The 20,106-nt window shown below is 47.1% G+C and overlaps 1 protein-coding gene across 1 annotated transcript; it reads left to right on the forward strand.

Moving 5' to 3' along the window:
- Nucleotides 1–5,260: 5,260 nt before the first annotated feature.
- Josd1 (Josephin domain containing 1) lies at nt 5,261–19,495 on the forward strand. The gene is made up of 4 exons (XM_057792615.1): nt 5,261–6,324; nt 15,893–16,021; nt 16,138–16,332; nt 17,587–19,495. Exons 1-4 carry the CDS (start codon nt 6,140–6,142, stop codon nt 17,684–17,686), a joined length of 609 nt encoding a protein of 202 aa, XP_057648598.1. The 5' UTR covers nt 5,261–6,139; the 3' UTR covers nt 17,687–19,495.
- Nucleotides 19,496–20,106: the final 611 nt, after the last annotated feature.

Consider the following 20,106-nt stretch of genomic DNA (forward strand, 5'->3'; position numbering starts at 1 on the left):
CTGCAGGTATATCTATGCACAACCTATGTGCAGTACCTGTAGAGTCCAGATGGGGCGCTAGAATCCTTTGAGAATAGAGTTACATGGTTGATAGCCTCGGTTTGGGTGTTGGGAATTGAACCTAGGTCTTCTGGAAAAGCAATCAGTGCTCTTAACCTCTGAGCCTTTTTTTTTTTTTTTTTTTTTTTTTTTTTGGTTTTTCGAGACAGGGTTTCTCAAAACCTGTCCTGGAACTAGCTCTTGTAGATCAGCCTAGCCTCGAACTCATAGAGATCCGCCTGCCTCTACCTCCCAAGTGCTGTGATTAAAGGTGTGCACCACCACCGCCCAGTGCCCTTATTGTTTTTGAAAGAGTCTCAAGCAATCCAGACTGGTCTTAAAGATCATTACATAGAGGAAGATGTCCGTGAACCCCTAATTTTCCTTTTCCACCTCACAAGTGTGCCCCTGCAGCAGTGCTGGAGATGGAACCCCACAGCTCAATAGGTGAGCACTCCACTAACTGAACTACATCTCCTGCCTGATAAGTTATTTTGATGCCCCCCTCCCTTTTTCCTGGGTAAATTGCTCGTTACTCAACCTATATACTCTTTTATCTGATCCCACGGTGTAGTTAAAACATTAAAATTTTGTTGAGCAGTGGTGGTGCTTGCCTTTAATCTCAGTACTCGAGACTCAGAGGCATGTGGATCTCTGAGTCGGAGGCCAGCCTGGTATACAGAGTGAGTTCCAGGATAGTCAAGGCTACACAGAGAAACCCAAATAAACCAAACTCCAGATAAACTCCAAAAAAACAAAATAAATAAAAAATAAAATTTTGATTAGTTAGAAGATCCAAGCCGGGCGGTGGTGGCGCACGCCTTTAATCCCAGCACTCGGGAGGCAGAGGCAGGCGGATCTCTGTGAGTTCGAGACCAGCCTGGTCTACAGAGCTAGTTCCAGGACAGGCTCCAAAGCCACAGAGAAACCCTGTCTCGAAAAACCAAAAAAAAAAAAAAAAAAAAGAAAAGTAAAAAAAAAAAAAGAAGATCCAAATATCAAGGCATTTTTTTTCTTTACTAACGGATTGTGCAATATGAAAGGTGTTTTAGGTCTTAGTCTATCTCATTTTAAATGGTTCCTTGCCCTATTGGAATCTCCAGAGTGACGTTTTCTCTTTGCATACCAGCAAGTCAATGGACAGAGAGTTTTCACAGAGAGATTAAAAGGAAAGCTTTAAAAGGATAATTTGGTCCACTCTTAGGGGAAAGAAAAAATTCATAGCCAATATTTTTTAGCCATAATACCTATGTAACAAAGCTTCCATAAAATCCCTGGAAAGAGGGTGTGGTAGTTTGAAGGTAATTGGCCCACAATATCACAATAATAGAGAGTGGCACTATTAGGAAGTATGACTTTGTTGGAGTGGCTATGGCCTTATTGGAGGAAGTGTGTCATTGTAGGGGTAGGCTTTGAGGTTTCCTATGCTCAGGATACTGCCCAGTGTTTCAACTGACTTCCTGTTGCCTGCAAGATGTAGGATTTCAACTACTATTTCAGCACCATGTCTGCATGCTGCCATGCTCCCTGCCATGATGATAACGGACTGAACCTCTGAAACTGTAAGTGAGCCACTCCAATTAGATGTTTCCCTTTATAAGAGTTGCCATGGAGCTGCTGCTGCTGGAGAGATGGCTCAGTGGTTAAGAGCACTGGATACTCTTCCAGAGAACCTGGGCTCAATTCCCAGCACCCATATGGCAGCTCACAACTGTCTGTCATGTACATCAAATACAAATAATAAATTATAAAAAAAAAAGATGACGGGGCTGGAAAGATGGCTCAGTGGTTAAGAGCATTGCCTGCTCTTCCAAAGGTCCTGAGTTCAATTCCAGCAACCACATGGTGGCTCACAACCATCTGTAATGAGGTCTGGCGCCCTCTTCTGGCCTGCAGGCATACACACAAACAGAATATTGTATACATAATAAGTAAATAAATAAATATAAAAAAATGATGACAAAAAGAGTTGCCATGGTCACGGTGTCTTGTCACAGCAATGAAAACCCTAACTCAGACAGGGGCTGGAGAGAGGGTTCAGTGGTGACAGCACTGACTGCTCTTCCTGAGGACAGGGGTGGAGTCCCAGTACTCACAGGGTGGCTCACAATCATCTATAACTTCAGTTCTGGCATACTATGGCACCATTCATCCCCGTGGATGCAAAACAGATTCAGAAAAAAAAAACTTACACTCAAAAATAAAATAAATAAAAATAAAAAATCTTCCTCTAAAGGACAAAGTCTAACTTGGGTTCCAAAGAACTGAATCCATGAAGGCTATGTGTGTGTCTTGTCCATGCATGCACATGTGTACTTATATGTGACGAGGTCAGAAGATGATGCTGGGTGTCTCCTCAACCCCGTCATTTTTAAAAAAATATTTATTTATTAATTATGTATACAGTGTTCTGTCTGCACATATGCCTGAAGGTCAGAAGAGGGCGCCAGATCTAATTACAGATGGTTGTGAGCCAGCATATGGTTGCTGGGAATTGAACTCAGGACCTCTGGAAAAACAGCCAGTGCTCTTAACCATTGAGCCATCTCTCCAGCCCAACCCCTTCATTTTTTGAAAAAAGTATTCATTATTGTGTGTGTGATGTGTGGTGGGCACATATGTCATGTATACATGTGGTACTCTGAAGACAACTTTGTGGAGCTGATTCCCTCCTTCCATCTTTTTTTTTTTTTTCCTCTCTTGAGACAGGGTTTCTCTGTGTAGCCCTGACTGTCCTGGAACTAGCTGTGTAGACCAAGCTGGCCTTGAACTCACAGAGATCCATCTGCCTCTGTCTCCTGGGTGCTAGGATTAAAGGCATGGATTGTCATGCCATGCTTAAAAAGATTTATTTTATTGTATGCATATGACTGCTTATGTGTGTGCACCATGTGCGTGTCTGCTGCCCACAGAGGCTGTAAGAGGGCATCGGATCCCCTGGAACTGGAGTTACAGATGGCTGTGAGAGCCATGTGGGTGCTGAGAACTCCGAAAGAGCATCACGTGCTCTTAACTGCTGGATGGTCTCTCCAGGCCCCTTATCTTATTTTTGAAACAAGTCTCTCATCTTATGACTTGACTAGACTAGCTGCCCAGGAAACCCCAAGGATCTTCATGCCTCTCCTTCTGAGATTACAAGGGATATATCCTCCTGCCTGACTTTTTACATGGGCGCTGGAGAGCCAAACGACCCCCAAGCCCTAAGATGGATTCTGAGGCTGTTTCACCCAGAATAGGCATGGGAGCCCCCTTATCACATACTTCGTTGTCTGTCTCCTTTGACTGCTCTTCTGTGCACTTCATCTTGTCCTTTGTAATAATCTGGTACATACAAGTATACTGCATCCCGGGGTTAATCTTGAGTTGGAACAAGAGCCGTGAGAATGTTTACAGAACAGATAGACCAGAAAGTCCAGAGGTTCCGACTTCTAAGCTGCATCCGGTGTAAGAGGCAGTCTTGTACACCAGAACTCTTTATTTGAAGGTTCTGACAGTATCTCCAGGTATTCAGAGTTCAATTGCTGGCTGCTCACTGCCTGTCTGAGGCTGTGAGCAGAGGTGCCAATCGTATTAGTTCTATTGCTTCAGTTGATATGTAGCATCTTATGACGAGGAAGAGTTCAATTTCTGAATACCTTGACACCTGACTGAAAACACCTGTCCTTCTCACTATGGGATTTTGCCCAGAAAGGATATATGGAGCACTTGCTTTTTTAATTGAAAGGGAGTAAGTATCAAAGTGACATTTAGAGGTAATTCCCTATCCATCGTTAGGTTCTCCTTCTGAAAACAGTTTAGTGCAAGTTCAAACCCTTATTTCACTACAGATACAGTGATTTCAAACAACCTGATCAGCTAATTCACTATAGATACAGTGATTTCAAACAACCTGATCACCTAATTCACTACAGATACAGTGATTTCAAACAACCTGATCGCCTAATTCACTACAGATAAAATTTCAAACAGCTTGATCTCACCTTTGTGCTTCAGTTTTCTCCCTAGAAAAGAGAAATGCCTAATACTACTCTCAGTGACAGTTAGTTTAGATAGGTAAAGTGTTTACAACAATGCTGACTGCACAGCAGGCCCCTGGGAGCTAAATCCTATGTAAATACACTGTAACTGTTGGACGGTTGACACTTCACAGAAACCTTTAAGATAGTTCAAAACTAGTCTAGGTAGAAGCAAAAGACTCCCGTCCATGTGGTAATCACTCAGATGTGTTGCATGACAGTGTTGATTGGAATAGTCTTGAGGATTGGAGAAACCACCGCTTTAAAAGTGCAAATCTGTTGTTTTCCAAGCAAAAATCCGAAAGAAAGGGAACAAGAGACAATGACGATTTAAATCCACAGGCAACTTCAAATAGTCTGCCTTTTGAACACAATGTACTCAGTTAAACTCAGAAAATAGGGAACCCTAGTTGATATAGTACCGGCCCTGCACAAACTAGGCGTTTTAAGTCATTCTTGGTTATTTAATGAGTTCGAGGTCAACTGGGCTAGAGGACACCCACACCCAGAGAGAGAGAGAGAGAGAGAGAGAGAGAGAGAGAGAGAGAGAGAGAGAGAGAGAGAGAGAGAGACTAAAAGGATAGAAAGAAAAAGAAAACACAGAAAGAAAGGCCTAGTGACAGCCAACCAAGAGGTGGCAGAGCAAAAGGGCAGTGGTTTGTGTGGCGTGAACGTGAATACGACACCACGGATCTGAAATAGAACTCTCGTTTCCATTTGCAATATGACTCCCGGCGAGGCTCCTGCCCTCAGCGCTCAAAGAAAACAGGAGGCGGTCGGGTTCACTAACCAAGATTATGCCCGACCGCGTTGGTAAAGTGTTTGGAAATCTGGTGAACATAAGTGGACCAGGGCAGCAGCCGCGATCCACGTTCCAGAAAGCACTCCGCCGCGGAGGGTCCTGCGGCGTCCAGGCGGGAGTCGGCGCCGGGGCGGAGCTGAGCAGAAGCTACACATCGACCTTGCCCGCGACAGCAGCCCTGCCGCCGCTGCCCGGCTCCCCAACCACAGTCCCGGGGAGATCCCCCTTAGAGCTGGCGCGGGCTAGAGCGGGAGCGGGCGGCTTCACACGGACGTCAGGGGTGACGCCGGGTTGGCGGGCGGGGTCAGCGCGGGGGCGTGTCTGGGGCGCGCGCCGCTGACGTCGGGCTCAGGTGCGCGTGCCCGCCCGCGCTGCCTCCGGCTCCTCCGCGCGCGGCCCAGGTGGTGGCCGGCTGGCTCCCGGTGGGGGCGGAGGGGCGGCGAGCGGTCCCCGCGGGGCAGGCAACGGGAGAACGCCCGTGCTCGCCTCCCTCACGTGACAGCGGGAGGTCGCGGCGGGGACGACCAACCGGGTGGGCCAGCCTGCGCGGGGCGAGGCAGGCGTCCGGCCGCACCCTCGCGGGCCAGGCGGGATCTCCCTGCGGCGCCCGGGCCGCCGCTCCCCTTCCCCGGCCCTCCCTCGGCTCCGCCCGCGCAGAGGCGAAGCGTATCCTCCGCTGGGCCGAGTCCGCCAGCCTGCCGGCGGGCATGGAGAACTGCCCCCGAAGCCCCCGCGCGGCCCGCGACCCCAAGCCAGCCGGCCCTCGCTAGCTGTTGGCATCGGGCGTTTTCTTCACCATCCAACCGAGTCTAAGGAATCTGTGGCGTTGAGATTCGGACGAAATGGAAGAAAAAGAGCGATGTGACCCATTCGGCTTTGCCCTCCTGCATTGAGGCCTAGTTGGCATCTGCAGAGAGGAAAATACAGCCAGGAAAGCGAGGTTTTTTCCCCCCCGAAAGGGGGTGGGAGGGTAGGGTAGTGAAAGGGAGGAATCTTACGTTTTATATGTTCTTTTTAAATTCTGCGCTTTGAAAGTGGTGGCTGAATAAACTAATCCAAAAGTTATTTTTCCTATAGAGAAGACAGAAGAGGTGGATTTTTTTTTTTTTTTGTCCCTTTTGATTTCAGCCTTTTCTCCCAGTGACAAAGCATAAATCATGGACACCAGAGAATAAAGTGAACCTCAGGAATCTGAAGACGGAAGCCTAGACCTAGACCTTCTGAATCCGGGGGGAAGGAGTGGGGTGTTTATCAGCTCTGTCTGGAACCTAAATCGAAAAACATGAGTTGCATGCCATGGAAAGGAGACAAGGCCAAATCTGAATCCCTGGAGCTTCCCCAGGCAGCACCCCCACAAATCTACCATGAGAAACAGCGCAGAGAACTCTGTGCCCTTCACGCCCTCAACAACGTCTTCCAGGACAGCAACGCCTTCACGCGGGAAACGCTGCAGGAGATTTTTCAGAGGTAAGGCCCCCCCTGCTTGGCATCGTGATCCCCACTTCTTGATATTTCTGAATTTGTGTGGGTGGTGCGATGCCTCAGGGACATAAACCTTCAAACCTACGGGTTTGGAATTAGATGCCGTCGGCCGCTATAAAGAGCACAGGAATGGTTGGCAATCACCATCTCTGGTCTGTCTGTTGTGGAGTAGCCTCAGTTGTGCGGTTACCACGGTTCTGGTCAATCAGGGAACTCCATGTTGCATGTGTTATTCCCATTTTGAAATGAAGACAGAGCTATGCAGAGCTCCTTAATTTCCTCCAAATAACCCGACAAGCCATGGACTCAGGGCTGAGTTCAGGTCCCTATCTCTGCTGGTAGTCACCGCTATAATGCCTCCCTTCCAGACCCTGCCACCAAGGAATTTACAGTCTAGAAGGGATACAAGATGCATCCACGGTCAACTGTCACCAAAGGTGGGACATGATGGGCACCACAAGAAAAGTCTACCCACAATGCTTAGCTTTTCTGAGGCCATGTGCTGGCCAGGCTGCTCTTCATATATTGTTTTGTATGACTCTCCTCACCGTCATTTTACTGATAGAGAAATGGACAGAAAGGTCAAGTGATTTGTCCAGAGCGGCTCCTGAACAGCAGAGCTGAGAGAGGAGCTGGCTCCAGATCTCACCTCTTCCTTGGGGCTGGTGAGAAATTCAGTGATGGAGTCTGCAGGAGTTCCTAGGTGTGTTCCCTAGCACTGTCTCCCCGAAAGAAAAATGATTGCCTTTCGGACCCCTTAGAGCAAATATGTCACTCCACAAGTGGTCAGAGTTCAGTTTTGTGCTCATTGCTTTGGCTTTTGAAAAGTCCTTGAGCGTGTGGTGGCCTGCTGGACCCAGCAGCATGGCTGCAGCCGCTTTGATGGCGAGCCTGTCTATCCCTCCAGACCTCAAAGCAGAGAAAGCTCAAGGATCCTTTGAGACTCCAGGCGACCTTTTTAATACTCCTCATTTGGAGATGAAGTAGCCGCAGCACAGGAATTACAGCTAGAATCAGCCTGTTTGGGGTGATTTGTAAAGCATAGGTGTGGATGGACCACTTATCCTGAAGGAACCGAAGGTCTCTGAAAAGAGCAAACCTGAGTGCTCTTAAGAGTCATTATTTCCCAGTGCCGGTAAAGACCAGAGTAACGCCCTTGCCTTAGCAGGGCAGACGTGCCTTTTGGTTCAGGACCACTATCTGCCAGCACAGTTCAGGCCTCGGGAAATGAAGCCCTAGGAGGTCAGAGAATGTGTCTTCCACCACCCAGTCATGTGACAGAAAGGAGGACCCAGATTTCTGAACTGCCTCCTTCTGGGCAGCTCTGGATTGTTTCCTAATCTGTCGCCAGGGAGAAGGAAATGACTCACCATGCGTACCTGAATGTGCTTGGTGCTCTGTCTAGATTGACAACCCCCGAGCCACCTTAGCAGTGCTCTGGGAACCAGTACTGAGTGGATGCAGTTTGCCTAGTTTTACCCACCAGGAATAAATGTCAGATTATTACTGGTTGGTTAGTTCTACTCAGGTTGACAGATTTTGACCTCTGTGAGTTTGGCTCCTGGGCTGACAGGAGTTAATTATCTTGAGACCACTAACAGACCAACACTGCACCGTTTTGAAGTTTTGCACAGGCAGCTGAGCCCTCGTGCCCAGTTTAGGAGGTAGGTTCTGTGGTTCCCCCTATTCCAGAAGAAGAAATCAGGACATGGAATTTGTAGTTGCTAATGGTCAGATTTGGGCCCAAGCTTTAAAGCTCCAGGACCCGCCTCCAGAGTGCTCCTCCTGGCTGTTTGCTGCAGATGGGAAAAGCTCATTAAAGAAACAGGAACTTCAGTAGCCTCCTTTCCAGCTAGTAAGCGGACTGGACTGAGGGTCTGGGCTGCATCATCAGGTGTTTGTGGATAACACTGGGCGTCTTTCACATGAGCTCTCCCTGAGTGAGAGGTGCTGAATATCTGCAGCACCCACAGGGCTTGTTCCTTTTGAAGCATTTGTAAACTGTGGTATTTCTGTGTTCCTGATCAGCACAGTACAGGCTGACCAGCAAGAGAATTCCAGAAAAGGAGTTCTATAATAGAGCAGTTTTATGTGTGTGGTTAAGTCGGGACTTAACCCCCTTCCCCCTCCCCCTCCCCCTCCCCCATGTATGGGAGGAATCCAGAAGAAACTGTAAAGGAAGAAGGCAAGAGAGGGAAGACTAACCACTCGCAGTGTGCTAGGTACTGGGAGGCATTGTGTAGAAACAAGCTGAGCAAGCACCTCGAGGCTGTCCGTGGGGCAGGTCTAAGAGACTGAGGCGCAGAAAGAGCCATGGACAGTGGAACAGTTTAGAAATGAACAGTTGGTCTCTTTAGAAACTTGCATTTATGGTGCTGGAGAGATGGCTCCGTGGTTAAGAGCACTAGCTGCTCTTTCAGAGAATCACGAGTTCAGTTCCCAGCACCCACATGGCAGTTAACAGCTGTCTGTTACTCCAGTTCCAGAGGATCTGGCACCCTCATACAAACATGCATGCAAGCAAAAACACCAGTGCATGCACATACGTGCGCACACACACAATCTTAAGAAAAGAAAATAAACTGATATTCAAAGGGGAGAAAGCTGGCAAGGTTAATCCATGCTGGTGCACAAACGACTCCTGAGTGGTAGAAAAGGGAGGAGACTGTTTGCTGCGAAGGAGTTCATCATGGCAGTTGAGTTTTAGCCAGTTAAAGGGGGAGACACAAAAGCAGGGTGGAGTTTTAATAGAGTTGTGGAGATGGGATGACTCATGCTTGGAATAGCAATGAGTAAGAATTTAGAATGGAGCTAGTGCTGATTAGCAGCAAGGGAGGGTCAGGTGAAAGGGTCTTGACCTGGAGAAGCTCCTCAGGCAGCGGCATGTGTTGCCAGTGTATCCACCTATGCGCTTCACCGTATCTGTACATAAACTTTAAAAAAGAAGGGCTGAGAGGTGAGCTCTCAGAGTAGCACTGACCTCTTGACCTTATGCATACTCAGCAGGTGTTCTGCTGCTGTACACTTCAGCTTGTGGTAGCATGCATTTTATCTTATTTACTGTGTTTCATGTGTATGGAGGTTTGCCTGTATGAATGTCTGCATCACATACATGCGTTGGATTCTCTAGAACCGAAATCACAGATGGTTGTCAGCAGCCATGTGCCTACTGGAAACCAAACCTGGGTCTTTAGAAGAACAACCAGTGTTCTTAACCACTGAGCCATCTCTTCAGCCCCTCTAGTAGCAAAGGGCTCTTTTTTTTTGGCTAGGCTACTTTGGAAATATGTAGGCCTGAAACATTTTGTTTGGTTCTTTCCCATTATTTTAGTGACCAGAAGTTCTTGCAGCAAGCTGTGCATGCCTCCCTCTAAATAGAATAGCTATTAAAATCTGACTAGACAGAAACTAGCCTGGTGACAGGGAAACATTCTGTTGAAGGAGGAACCAGGTTAGGCGTGCTGGTGGGCGTCACAAACTGTAAGCTCTCCAGTTTCTCTACTGGTCATTCGTCATGAGAGATGGGAGGAGCCACACTGAAAAGTTTGAGAAGGTGAGAAACTAAGAAAAGTGCTGTGGGTTTTTGTTTGTTTATTTTGGTTTTGAGACAGGGTTTCTGTGTAGTCCTAGCTATCATAGAATTTACTATGTAGACCAGGCTGGCCTCACACACAGAGATCCGCCTGCCTCTGCCTCCTGTGTTCTGGGATTAAAGGCATGCGCCACCACTGCCTGGCTAAGGGGCTGAGTATTAATCTCTAGGGATTGGAGGAGCTTATCCAAACTTGTGAGGGGAATAGCTGACATGTCCCTACTCTATGAGCTGTGTTGTATTTAGAAAAATATCAGGAAATTCAGATGAAAGAAAGAATTAAGGGAGAGAAAAGTTGATTAAATCTTTCCCTCTATCTCTGCTACTCCCTCTTCATTAAAATCCAAAATCAGCACCACAGCAGGCAGAGTAGTGACTCTGGAGGGGACTGAGGACAGTAGTAGTAACCTGGGCTTTTCAAATCTTACCCAATTCTGGCTGCAGTAGCAAACACCAGATGCTTGCTACAAGCCCCAGGATTTCTGTAGAAATCAGCAAGGCAGTTCTGGGCAGCAGGCACTGTACCCAAGAGGCTCTGGTGGTGTGCTGATGGACTGTCACGGGGAAGTAACCGTGGGCAGTTGAGTGCTGTCTTGGAGGCTAGGTCCTCGCTGTGCCACTTACCTGGCACTTGCGCCTGACTGTGAAAGTCACTGTAACCTTTGCACCTCAGCTTCCTTATTTACAGAAAGATTGTAGAAGGATTAAATGATAAAGCCTATGACGCAGCTAACCCAGTTAAAAGGAAAAGAAAGGACTTTGGGGGGACAGGGGAAGAATTAGGGGTGCCCATCCCTGTAGAATGGAATGGAAATTGTTGTTAGCATTTCCTATATTGATCAGTTTGGATTTGTTTTTGAAAGGAGATCTCATGTAGCCCAGACTGGTCTGGAGGTTGTTATATATAGGAAAATGACTCTGGGCTTCCGATCCTCGGCCCTCCACCTCCCAAGTGCAAGAGCAAGTGCCAGCTAGATAACAGTCGTGTGTCATTGCTCCCGATGTTGATCAGTTTGGATATGTTTATTAGATGCCAATGCCAGGCTGAGACATAGCATTAAAAGAGTTCCAGAGACTCAATGTTTGAATGCATGCCAAATGGATTCTTCAATAAATTAGTATTGATGGTGTTTGGATAAATTTGGATTATGTGTGGTCCTCTGTGTCTCCCTCCATTTTCAGAGTCAGGAAGGATTCTGTGGAAGAGAGGATAGAAGGTTGAGCCTGAGAAAGCTGTGGGATTTGGCCTGTAGTCAGAAATAGGATAAACCACTAAAGGCTACATAGCTCTGATGCCTGAAGTATACCAAGCTCCCTGGAGAGGACAGCAGCGGATTGAGTAGAGTGGGACCCGGAGTTGGCTAGGCAGGCACTAGGCTGGAGAAGAGGGTGAAGTGAGGCCTTGGTGAGTGGGAGAAAGATCTGTGCTGACCTGTTGGGAGGAGCTTGCGGGCTAGCAGAAGAGTCTGGGAGCTTTCAAAAGCTCCGTGTGAGACTAGGGGCCTCTGGTTAGGAAATGTGGGAACAGGCAGGAGAGGGTCTGAATCTTAACAAGATTTTTAAAGAGATGAGAGCAGGACAAGAGATCTTCGGACAGCGGTCCTGAAAAGCAGCCTTCAGAACGATGTCTGTGTAGCCATTGGTGTTGAGGGCTGAAGCACGGTGTGTAACCTTCTCTATGCTAGGGACTCGTGGAGTTCCCGTAGGAAGCTGCTTTACTTGCTGGCTCATCCTGTGTTACTGTATTGAAATATTAGCTGCCTCTCAGAGTCTCCAAAGTGAACATGGAATTGGGAGACTGAGGAGAGCACTGGTCTGGGCGTGAGCACGCAGGGAGGTAGCCTGTAAGAGGTTGAAGTCCTAGCCTTATTTCTGGTGATGTCATCTTCCTTGTATTGGTCAGAGACTCTCCAGGAAAGATTGAAGCCACACAATAGGTTCTTGAAGAGTGGGTAGAGGGAAAGGATCTGCTACCGCCCACATGTGGTCTCCTCTCCACTTCTCCACTGCCAGGAGAGGGAACCTGGGTCCTGGTGCTCCATGTTGCAGCCCGGGGACTCAGGACTCAACAGACCTTTGGCTCAGCAACCTGATACCACCTCCCATCCCACCCTGACTCTTGGGTCTCCACTGTAAGCCACATAACTGGATTCTCATGAACGCAGGTTTGAGCTTAGTTCTGCCAGCTGTTAGTGTTCATGGACAAGTCAGTTAAATCACCTGACTTCATGTGGAGGAGTGGCACAAGCCTAGCATTCCCAGCACGGAGGAGATGGAGGCAGAAAGGAGGATCATGAGTTTGAAGTTATCCTCAGCTACATAGGGACTTTGAAGCTAACCTAGGCTACATGAGACCTTCTTTGGGGGGTAGTTGGATGGTTCAGAACAGGGTTTCTCTGTGTAACAGTCCTGGTTGTTCTGGAACCGGCTGTGTAAAGCAGGCTGGCCTTGAGATCCACCTGCCTCTGCCTCCTGAGTCCTAGGATTAAAGGTGTGCACCACCACCCATTGAAACCTTTTATAAGAAAAGAAAAAAGTTCTTTAAAAATTTACCTAACTTTAGAATTAAAAAATGTTTATTTTTATTATTTAAAAATTGTCAGAAAAGAAATTAAATGTCGGGCAGTGGTGGCTCATGCCTTTAATCCCAGCACTCAGGAGGCAGAGGCAGGCATATCTCTGTGAGTTCGAGGCCAGCCTTGTCTACAAGAGCTAGTTCCAGGACAGGCTCTAAAGCTACAAAGAAACCCTGTCTCAAACAAACAAAGAAAAAAAAAATGAAATGAAAAGAAAGGGCACATTAAAAGGGGGGGGGGGGAAAGGACCACCCACAGCGATGGCCCTGATTGGGACTGCTTTCTGCTGCCTAGACACCAAGGTCTGAGTGCCTATGGGAAGGAGCTCTTTGACAAAGCCAACAAACACCACTCTTTGCACAGCCTGGTCCTGCTAGAATTACCCTATTGCAGAAAACCCCTCTGGAGCTAGCTTCTGAAACTACTTTATTCTGCACCAGCTCTTACTGTCAGGCTCTGAGTGGAAACAGTAGCATCCAGGTTGTGGGTCCTGTTGGAGGGAGTCTGCTAATTTTAGGCTGACTTGCCTTGGCTTTTTGAGGCCTATTGTTTAAGTGCCCAATCTGAGTAATTGGGGTTGGGGCTTGAAGCAGAAAAGGCATTAAAAGAAAATGGCACATAAAACATCATGTGTAGGTATGTGTATGTGCCCATGAGTGCAGGAACCTGCAAGACCGAGAGGCATCAGATCCCTGGGAGCTGGAGGTTGATGTCTGTGAGCTGCTTAATGTGGATCCTGGGAACCACTCAGGTCCTCCAAAAGAGCAAACCTTTCTAGCCGAAGAGCCATCTTTTCAGCCTCGGACCTCAGGATTATTTACTTAAACAGGATGAATTCATACCTCCCAGTGTGGGGATTAAATGAGGCACTTACTAAAGCAGTAGTCCTAGCATTGAGCAAGTGATTGGTCATCAGAGGAAATGGCATTTGGTTACAGTGTGTGGAACTGGTGCCTTTGGTCTGGAGATGATGAAGTGAGCCCTTTTCCCTTTAATTTTCATTATTTTTTTAATGCATAGGGTGGGGATATCAGTTTTCTCCAGTGGTTGTCACTGGGAATATCAGCCATGAGTAGGCCCCATGCCCAGGAGCAGTTGGTCAATACAAAACAGACTATATTTATATTTTGTCTAATTGATTTTTTTTCTATCTCTTCAGTTTGTTTTGATTTTCTTTTTTTTTTAAGAGAAAAATTATGAATTTTGTGGCTAGGAAGGTAAGAAGGATCTGAGAGGGGTTGAGGGAAGAGAAAGAATATAATCAAAGGGCTGGAGAGATGGCTCAGAGGTTAAAAACATTGACTGTTCTTCCAGAGGTCCTGAGTTCAAGTCCCAGCAACCACATGGGTGTTCCGAACCATCTGTAATGAGGTCTTGTGCCCTCTTCTGGCCTGCAGGCAGAAATACAGGCAGAACAATGTACACATAATAATAATAAAAAAGAATATGGCAAGTATATTGTATGAAAAAAAACTAACATCAGCCAGGAAAAAAAATTTATGTGTAGGCTGTTTTACCTACATCGATGTCTGTGTACCATATTTGTGCCTGGTGCCAGCAGAGGCCAAAAGGCATTGGGTCACCAGGTACTGGAATTATAGGTTGTTATGAGCCATCATATAGTAGCCAGTGCCCTTAACCACCAAGCCAACTCTCCAGCCGTAAATCCCTGTCATGCCCAGTATGGTGGTGCACACCTTTAATCCCAGCACTTCGGAGGCAGAGGCAGACAGATTTCTGTGAATTACCGGACTGCAAGGGCTTGTCTACAATAACAACAACAAAAAGATATGTTGGCCTTCCAGTCAAAATGGCCTTCCCCATCTCCTGGTTTATCAAGACTGTGAAAATAAGCCAGGCGGTGGTGGCACACGCCTTTAGTCCCAGCGCCTGGGGAGGCAGAGGCAGGCCAACCTGGTCTACAAGAGCTAGTTCCAGGACAGGCTCCAAAGCTACAGAGAAACCCTGTGTCGAAAAAAAAAAGCAATAACAACAAAAAGACTGTGAAAATAAAATGATAGGATTGGAAATGCCTCAGTACAGGCCTCAGTAGGAAAATGGAATTGCTAAAAAAGAAAGGGCTTGAAATAGGTGGGGTGATGCAGGAGTATCCTCCCCTCAGGGCCAGCCTGAGCTAGTATGGAGACTTTAGTTGAAAGCTGGGTAGGCCACCAGAACTACAATTGAGTTTGTCTGGTTTAAGGTTTGTTTTTTTGTTTGTTTCCAAGACAGGACTTCTCTGTGTAGCCCTGGCTGTCCTGGAACTCACTCTATAAATCAGGCTGGCCTCGAACCCAGAGATCACCTGCCACTGCCTGTAAGTTTATTTTGTTTGTCTGAGTTGATTTTGTGCTTTTTTTTTTTTTTTTTTTTTTTTTTTTTCAGGATAAACACGGGCACACATGCATGGACACACATGCAGGCACACTGTTTGGACTGGGCTCTATATTCCAGTTTAATATAGCCCTCATTAGAGTTTATTACCGTTCACTTGGCTCCTGTTCATACATTTATGCTGCCTGTCTCAACTACTGTGGACCTTTGAATATTCAGTAATAATGATTACTGAAATACAGGTCTTAAATAGAGTATTTAAATTGCAAAAGGCAGGAACAACAATCACTGCCTGCCATGTAAATATCACCTATCTTTTACTAGTTTTTTATTTTATTTTATAGTGAAGGTCTCACTATGTAGTTTCAACTGGCCTACAACTCACTAAGTAGATGAGGTTGGACTTGAACTCAAAGTAGATGAGGCTGGACTTGAACTCACAGAGACCTTCCTGCTTCTGCCTCCTTAGTGCCAGAATTAAAGGTGTGTCTCCACTGGCACCACCACCACCACGCCCAGCTTTGTCAGTGTTTTGTTTGTTTGTTTGTTTGCTTGTTTTTTTGTTTTTTAAGGTTTGTATGAAACAGAAATAGCATCAGTAGGAAGGTTATGCTGACAGGAATTTGTAAAGGAGACCAGCATCTCTGTGCATCAGTTCTTTTTTGTTTTTCGAAGCAGGGTTTCTATATGTAACAGTCCTGACTGTCCTGAACTAGCGCTTGTAGACCAGGCTGGCCTCGAACTCACAGAGATCTGCCTGCCTCTGCCTCCCGAATGCTGGGATTAAAGGCGTGCGCCACCACTGCTTGGTCTGTGGATCATTTCTTGTGGTCATTCCTTCGTTGTAACCCTCCTCTCAAAAGGCCAGACAGGTCTCAACCTTCCTGGATGTTTTTGCAAGGGAGAGGCAATCTCCAGGCTAGCTAGCTTGTGAGATTAATCTGCCAAGGGAACCAGCTTCCAGGGCAATGCTGCAAAATGCTTTTCTGGTGGTCCTAGGCTGGGTAGGCTGGCAGACCAGCAAGCCTAAGCTTTTCCTTTACATTTGTAGGTTGTCTCCAAACACTATGGTGACGCCCCACAAGAAGAGCATGCTGGGAAATGGGAACTATGATGTGAATGTCATCATGGCAGCACTTCAAACCAAAGGCTATGAAGCTGTTTGGTGGGACAAGCGCAGGTAGAGAACCAAACTTGATTTGGCAACAAGGGCCAGCCATGGCACCAACCCCAGGTGAATGGGGGCAACCATGGAGAGTGACTGCCCCAGAATCTGACACCTTTTCTTTCCCGCAGGGACGTGGGTGTCATTGCTCTTGCTAACGTCATGGGATTCATCATGAACCTACCCTCCAGCCTGTGCTGGGGTCCCCTCAAGTTGCCTCTTAAAAGGCAGCACTGGATCTGCGTTCGTGAGGTGGGAGGAGCCTACTACAACCTTGACTCCAAACTCAAGACTCCGGAGTGGATTGGAGGCGAGAGCGAGCTCAGGTGACCCCTAACAGCTGGGCTGCTGGGCGTTTAGTTTGGCATGCTGGGGAGTCAAGCTCATCTGATTACCTGACAAAGGAAATGAAATTCCTGTGTCCTTGGATCCTTGCTCTGCCTTCTTGGAATCAGGGTCTTTAAGACTCAATTAGAACTCCATCCATCCTGTGATTCTAGCTTTCTGATCTGGTAGGGCTGACACTGTCACCTTCCATTTAGATAACTGCCAGTTATCAGACAGGGTTAAATTTCTCTGTTTACTTATTTATTTTTTGAGACAGAGTCCCTCTATGTAGTCCCAGCTGTCCTGGAAGTCCTTATGCAGATTAGACTGGTCTTGAACTCAGAGATCTGCCTTCTGCCTGCCCTTACCTCTTGAGTGTAAAGACATTTGCTACCACCACGCCCAGCCCCATAACTGAAGTTTTTTCCTTCTATTATTATATGTGTGTAGGTGTATGTGCTCTTGGGCATGTGTGGAAGCCAGAGGACAATTTTTAGGGGGTTGGTCTTCTTCCACTGGGGTTCCTGGAATCTCCTTCAGGCTGTCAGTCAGCCCTGCTTGGCAAGTGTTTTATCCTGAGCTGGCCCAGGTTTTATGCTATTTTTTTTTTTGACACTTAGTAACCATTAGAATATGCAGTGTTCTAGAACTCACACCAGCACACTAATGGTAGTGATCTCTGAGAATTAGCAGAAATTGAGACTGGAGTTGTTGTGTTTTTTGTTTTTGTTTTTTTTTTTAAATTATTTTATTGGTGTTTTAGCCTGTATGTATGTCTGTGTGAGGGATCCTGGTGTTACAGACAGTTGTGAGCTGCCATATGGGTGTTGGGAATTGAACCCGGGTCCTCTAGAAGAGCAGTCAGTGCTCTTAACCACTGAGCCATTTCTCCAGCCCCGAGACTGGAGTTCTAACAGAAATGGAGGGGTAACCAAACATGGAACCTCTAAGTCACCCTTGGAGTTTTAAGATTGCCACAGGGATAGCCTGGGTGGTGGTGGTTGTGGTGGCGCACACCTTTAATCCTAGCACTCAGGAGGCAGAGGACAGGTGGACCTGAGTTTGAGGCCACTTGGTCTACAAAGCAAGTTCTAGGACAGCCAGAGCTATAGAGAGAAACCTTGCCACAAACAGAACTGATTGGTATGAGTGATAAATGGGGAGGTCTCCGTCCTAGAGGATGGGCAGCCCCAAGACTGCAATCTGCAACTCACTGGCATCTCGTTTCTTGTTGCCTATTCCCTCTTCCATAGGAAATTTCTAAAATACCATTTGCGAGGAAAAAACTGTGAACTCCTACTGGTGGTACCAGAAGAAGTGGAAGTCCATCAAAGCTGGCGGGCAGATGTGTGACAGTTATGCTGGACCCGCTCTTCGCCTCGACCTCCGCCCTGTTTGACGTGCTGTGGCCTCTACAGTGGGTCTGTCCAGCTACTTCCCTAAACATCTCATTGGGTTTCCCCCTCAAATTTGACAGTGCAATAGTACAGGTGTGTGGACTCTCACAGCCACCAAGCACTGTCTGTGCCTGGGGGAAGAAGGTAGGAGCTCTGAACATTTAGGGCAAGCCATTTAACACCTTTTCTATTTTAGAGAAGGGAGGTAAGAGGGGTGGAGGGCTTGCTTACTTCCCCCTTTCTATGAGGACTTGATACAAGTTCTGCTGATAGTTGTCACTGATGCCCCAGACTCACAGGGAACACACACTTCCTCTTTTTCTCTCCTGTGGCACCAGGGGGTCCAAGGACACAGTACATGCAGAGCCCAGTGACTAGTTCAAAGGACCCAAGCATAAGCGTCTCAGGAAACTGTCAGGCCCCCAGCGGTGGCACTACATGCCGTCTGCAATCCATAATGCCACTTCTTACCCCATTTTAAATCTTAGCCAGCCTTGGAGTTTTATGAGAAGTTCTGATATTCCAAAGTGGGTAAATTGTACAGTATTCCAGCAAGACAGTGGTGAAAGATGTCTAATGTTGTGTGGCTGAAGCCACATTAGGACAGTCATGGGTAGCTTTTCACTCAAATTATGTCCCAACATTTCACTACATTGACATAGGAGGCTCTGGGGCAAAAGACAATGAAGAGGGACAGTACTCCTAGTTGGCTCATTTTAACAAAATCAGAAACACATCTGCATTGACACCAAATTTCATAGGGACAGAGTTGGGTGAGGAAACTGCCTCGCAGTATGAGAGTGAGGACTGGCAGGCACATCCTGGGCTACAGAGTCACAGGTTATGTGCACGACACTAGAGGCTGAGTTTGGCATCTTTGTCTAGTTTCCATTACAAACTGAGGGTTGGTTCACCCCCACCTCAAGTAGTTCTAGACCATTTTTCTCCTGTAATTTTAGAAGATAAGTAATTACCATACCACACATGAGTGTGGTTGTGGTGGCCTTCAAGGCAGGTGGGCAGGCAGGTGACCTGGCCAGTCCTTAGGGAGTCCTGGTCTCTGCAGGCCTGAGAGCTGTCCCACTGTCGATCCTGAGCAAGCTTACTGGGGTGAAGCGGGGGCTGTCTCCCCACTGACTGGAGTGCATGTTTACACCAGCACTTCTCTGCACATGCATCTTCAATCCAACAAGGCCGTTTTTTATTCGAGTAGCAGAGGGCCCCAAGTGGCTACTGCAACTCAACCACGGTCATCCGTACCATTTTCTACACCGGATCTGCTTGGCACCATGGGGAGCTCTGACCCTGCACAATGACATTCCAATCACTACCAGCCAGAAGTTACAGCCGACCTTGCTGATCGGCACAAGCAGGACCTTGGGTCCATTGGCACTGTCGGTGGTAGTAAGCCATTTCTTGGGAAGAGGAGACTCCTCCCTACAGATCTGCTTGGGCCTGTGCAAACAGCACTGGAAAGGAGTCCCATGCACGCGGAGTCCATGAGCCAGTGGAATGTACAAAGACGCTTAAGCATTTCAGGGCTGGTTCTGTTCATATCCAATCTGGTGCTTAGGAACAGGGACCCATGTTGATGCCCAAGGGCAAAAAGCCCCATTCCTTTTAAGGAAGGGGAGCTTGACCCTGATGCCCAGCAAGGGGCAGCCCTAGGCTTTGTTCTTGCTTTATTCCCTTTTATTTTGTTGGCCTTGTGCTGGGTTTGTTTACAAAGATGTATTTTGTTTAACCAAATATTAAAAATGAAAAACTGAACACAATCTATTTGTTGCCTAACTATGTAAAAACCTTTGGTATGATTCTGACGTAAAGGGATTTGTTACCACTCTGAGATACACTGTCAAATTTCCCACCTGAAAAACCAAGACAAAGTATTTACTTAGTTCAGAGGTGCAGAGGTGCCCAACCACCGCTGTCCTACCAGAGGGGACGCTGAAGCAACATCATGTTTGAGGTCAGTATGGAATCCAGCTAGCCATAGCCTGCCTCACAAAAAAAAAAAAAAAAAAGGGCTGGTAAGATGGCTCGGAGGTTGAGGACACTTGCCTGTTCCTTCCAGAAGACCAGGGTTCAATTCCCAGCACCCACATGGCAGTTTACAACTGTCTCTAACCCCAGTTCCAGGATATCTGATACCTTCACACCAATTCACATAAAGTTTAAAACAAAACAAACAAAAAATATCCTTGAGGCCGGGCGATGGTGGTGCACGCCTTTAATCCCAGCAGAGGCAGAGGCAGGCGGATCTCTGTGAGTTCGAGACCAGCCTGGTCTACAAGAGCTAGTTCCAGGACAGGCTCCAAAACCACAGAGAAACGCTGTCTCGAAAAAACAAAAAAAACAAAAAACAAAAAAAAAAAA

Source organism: Chionomys nivalis, chromosome 17, assembly GCF_950005125.1.
Source record: "Chionomys nivalis chromosome 17, mChiNiv1.1, whole genome shotgun sequence".
NCBI lineage: Eukaryota > Metazoa > Chordata > Mammalia > Rodentia > Cricetidae > Chionomys > Chionomys nivalis.

What these genes read in the sequence shown, in the direction of transcription:
- Josd1 (XM_057792615.1), top strand. Translation starts at nt 6,140, where the DNA reads ATGAGTTGCATGCCATGGAAAGGAGACAAGGCCAAATCTGAATCCCTG. An exon ending in CTGCAGGAGATTTTTCAGAG is followed by an intron (nt 6,325 to 15,892) that starts GTAAGGCCCCCC and finishes TTACATTTGTAG; the next exon opens with GTTGTCTCCAAACACTATGG. An exon ending in GGAGGCGAGAGCGAGCTCAG is followed by an intron (nt 16,333 to 17,586) that starts GTGACCCCTAAC and finishes CCTCTTCCATAG; the next exon opens with GAAATTTCTAAAATACCATT.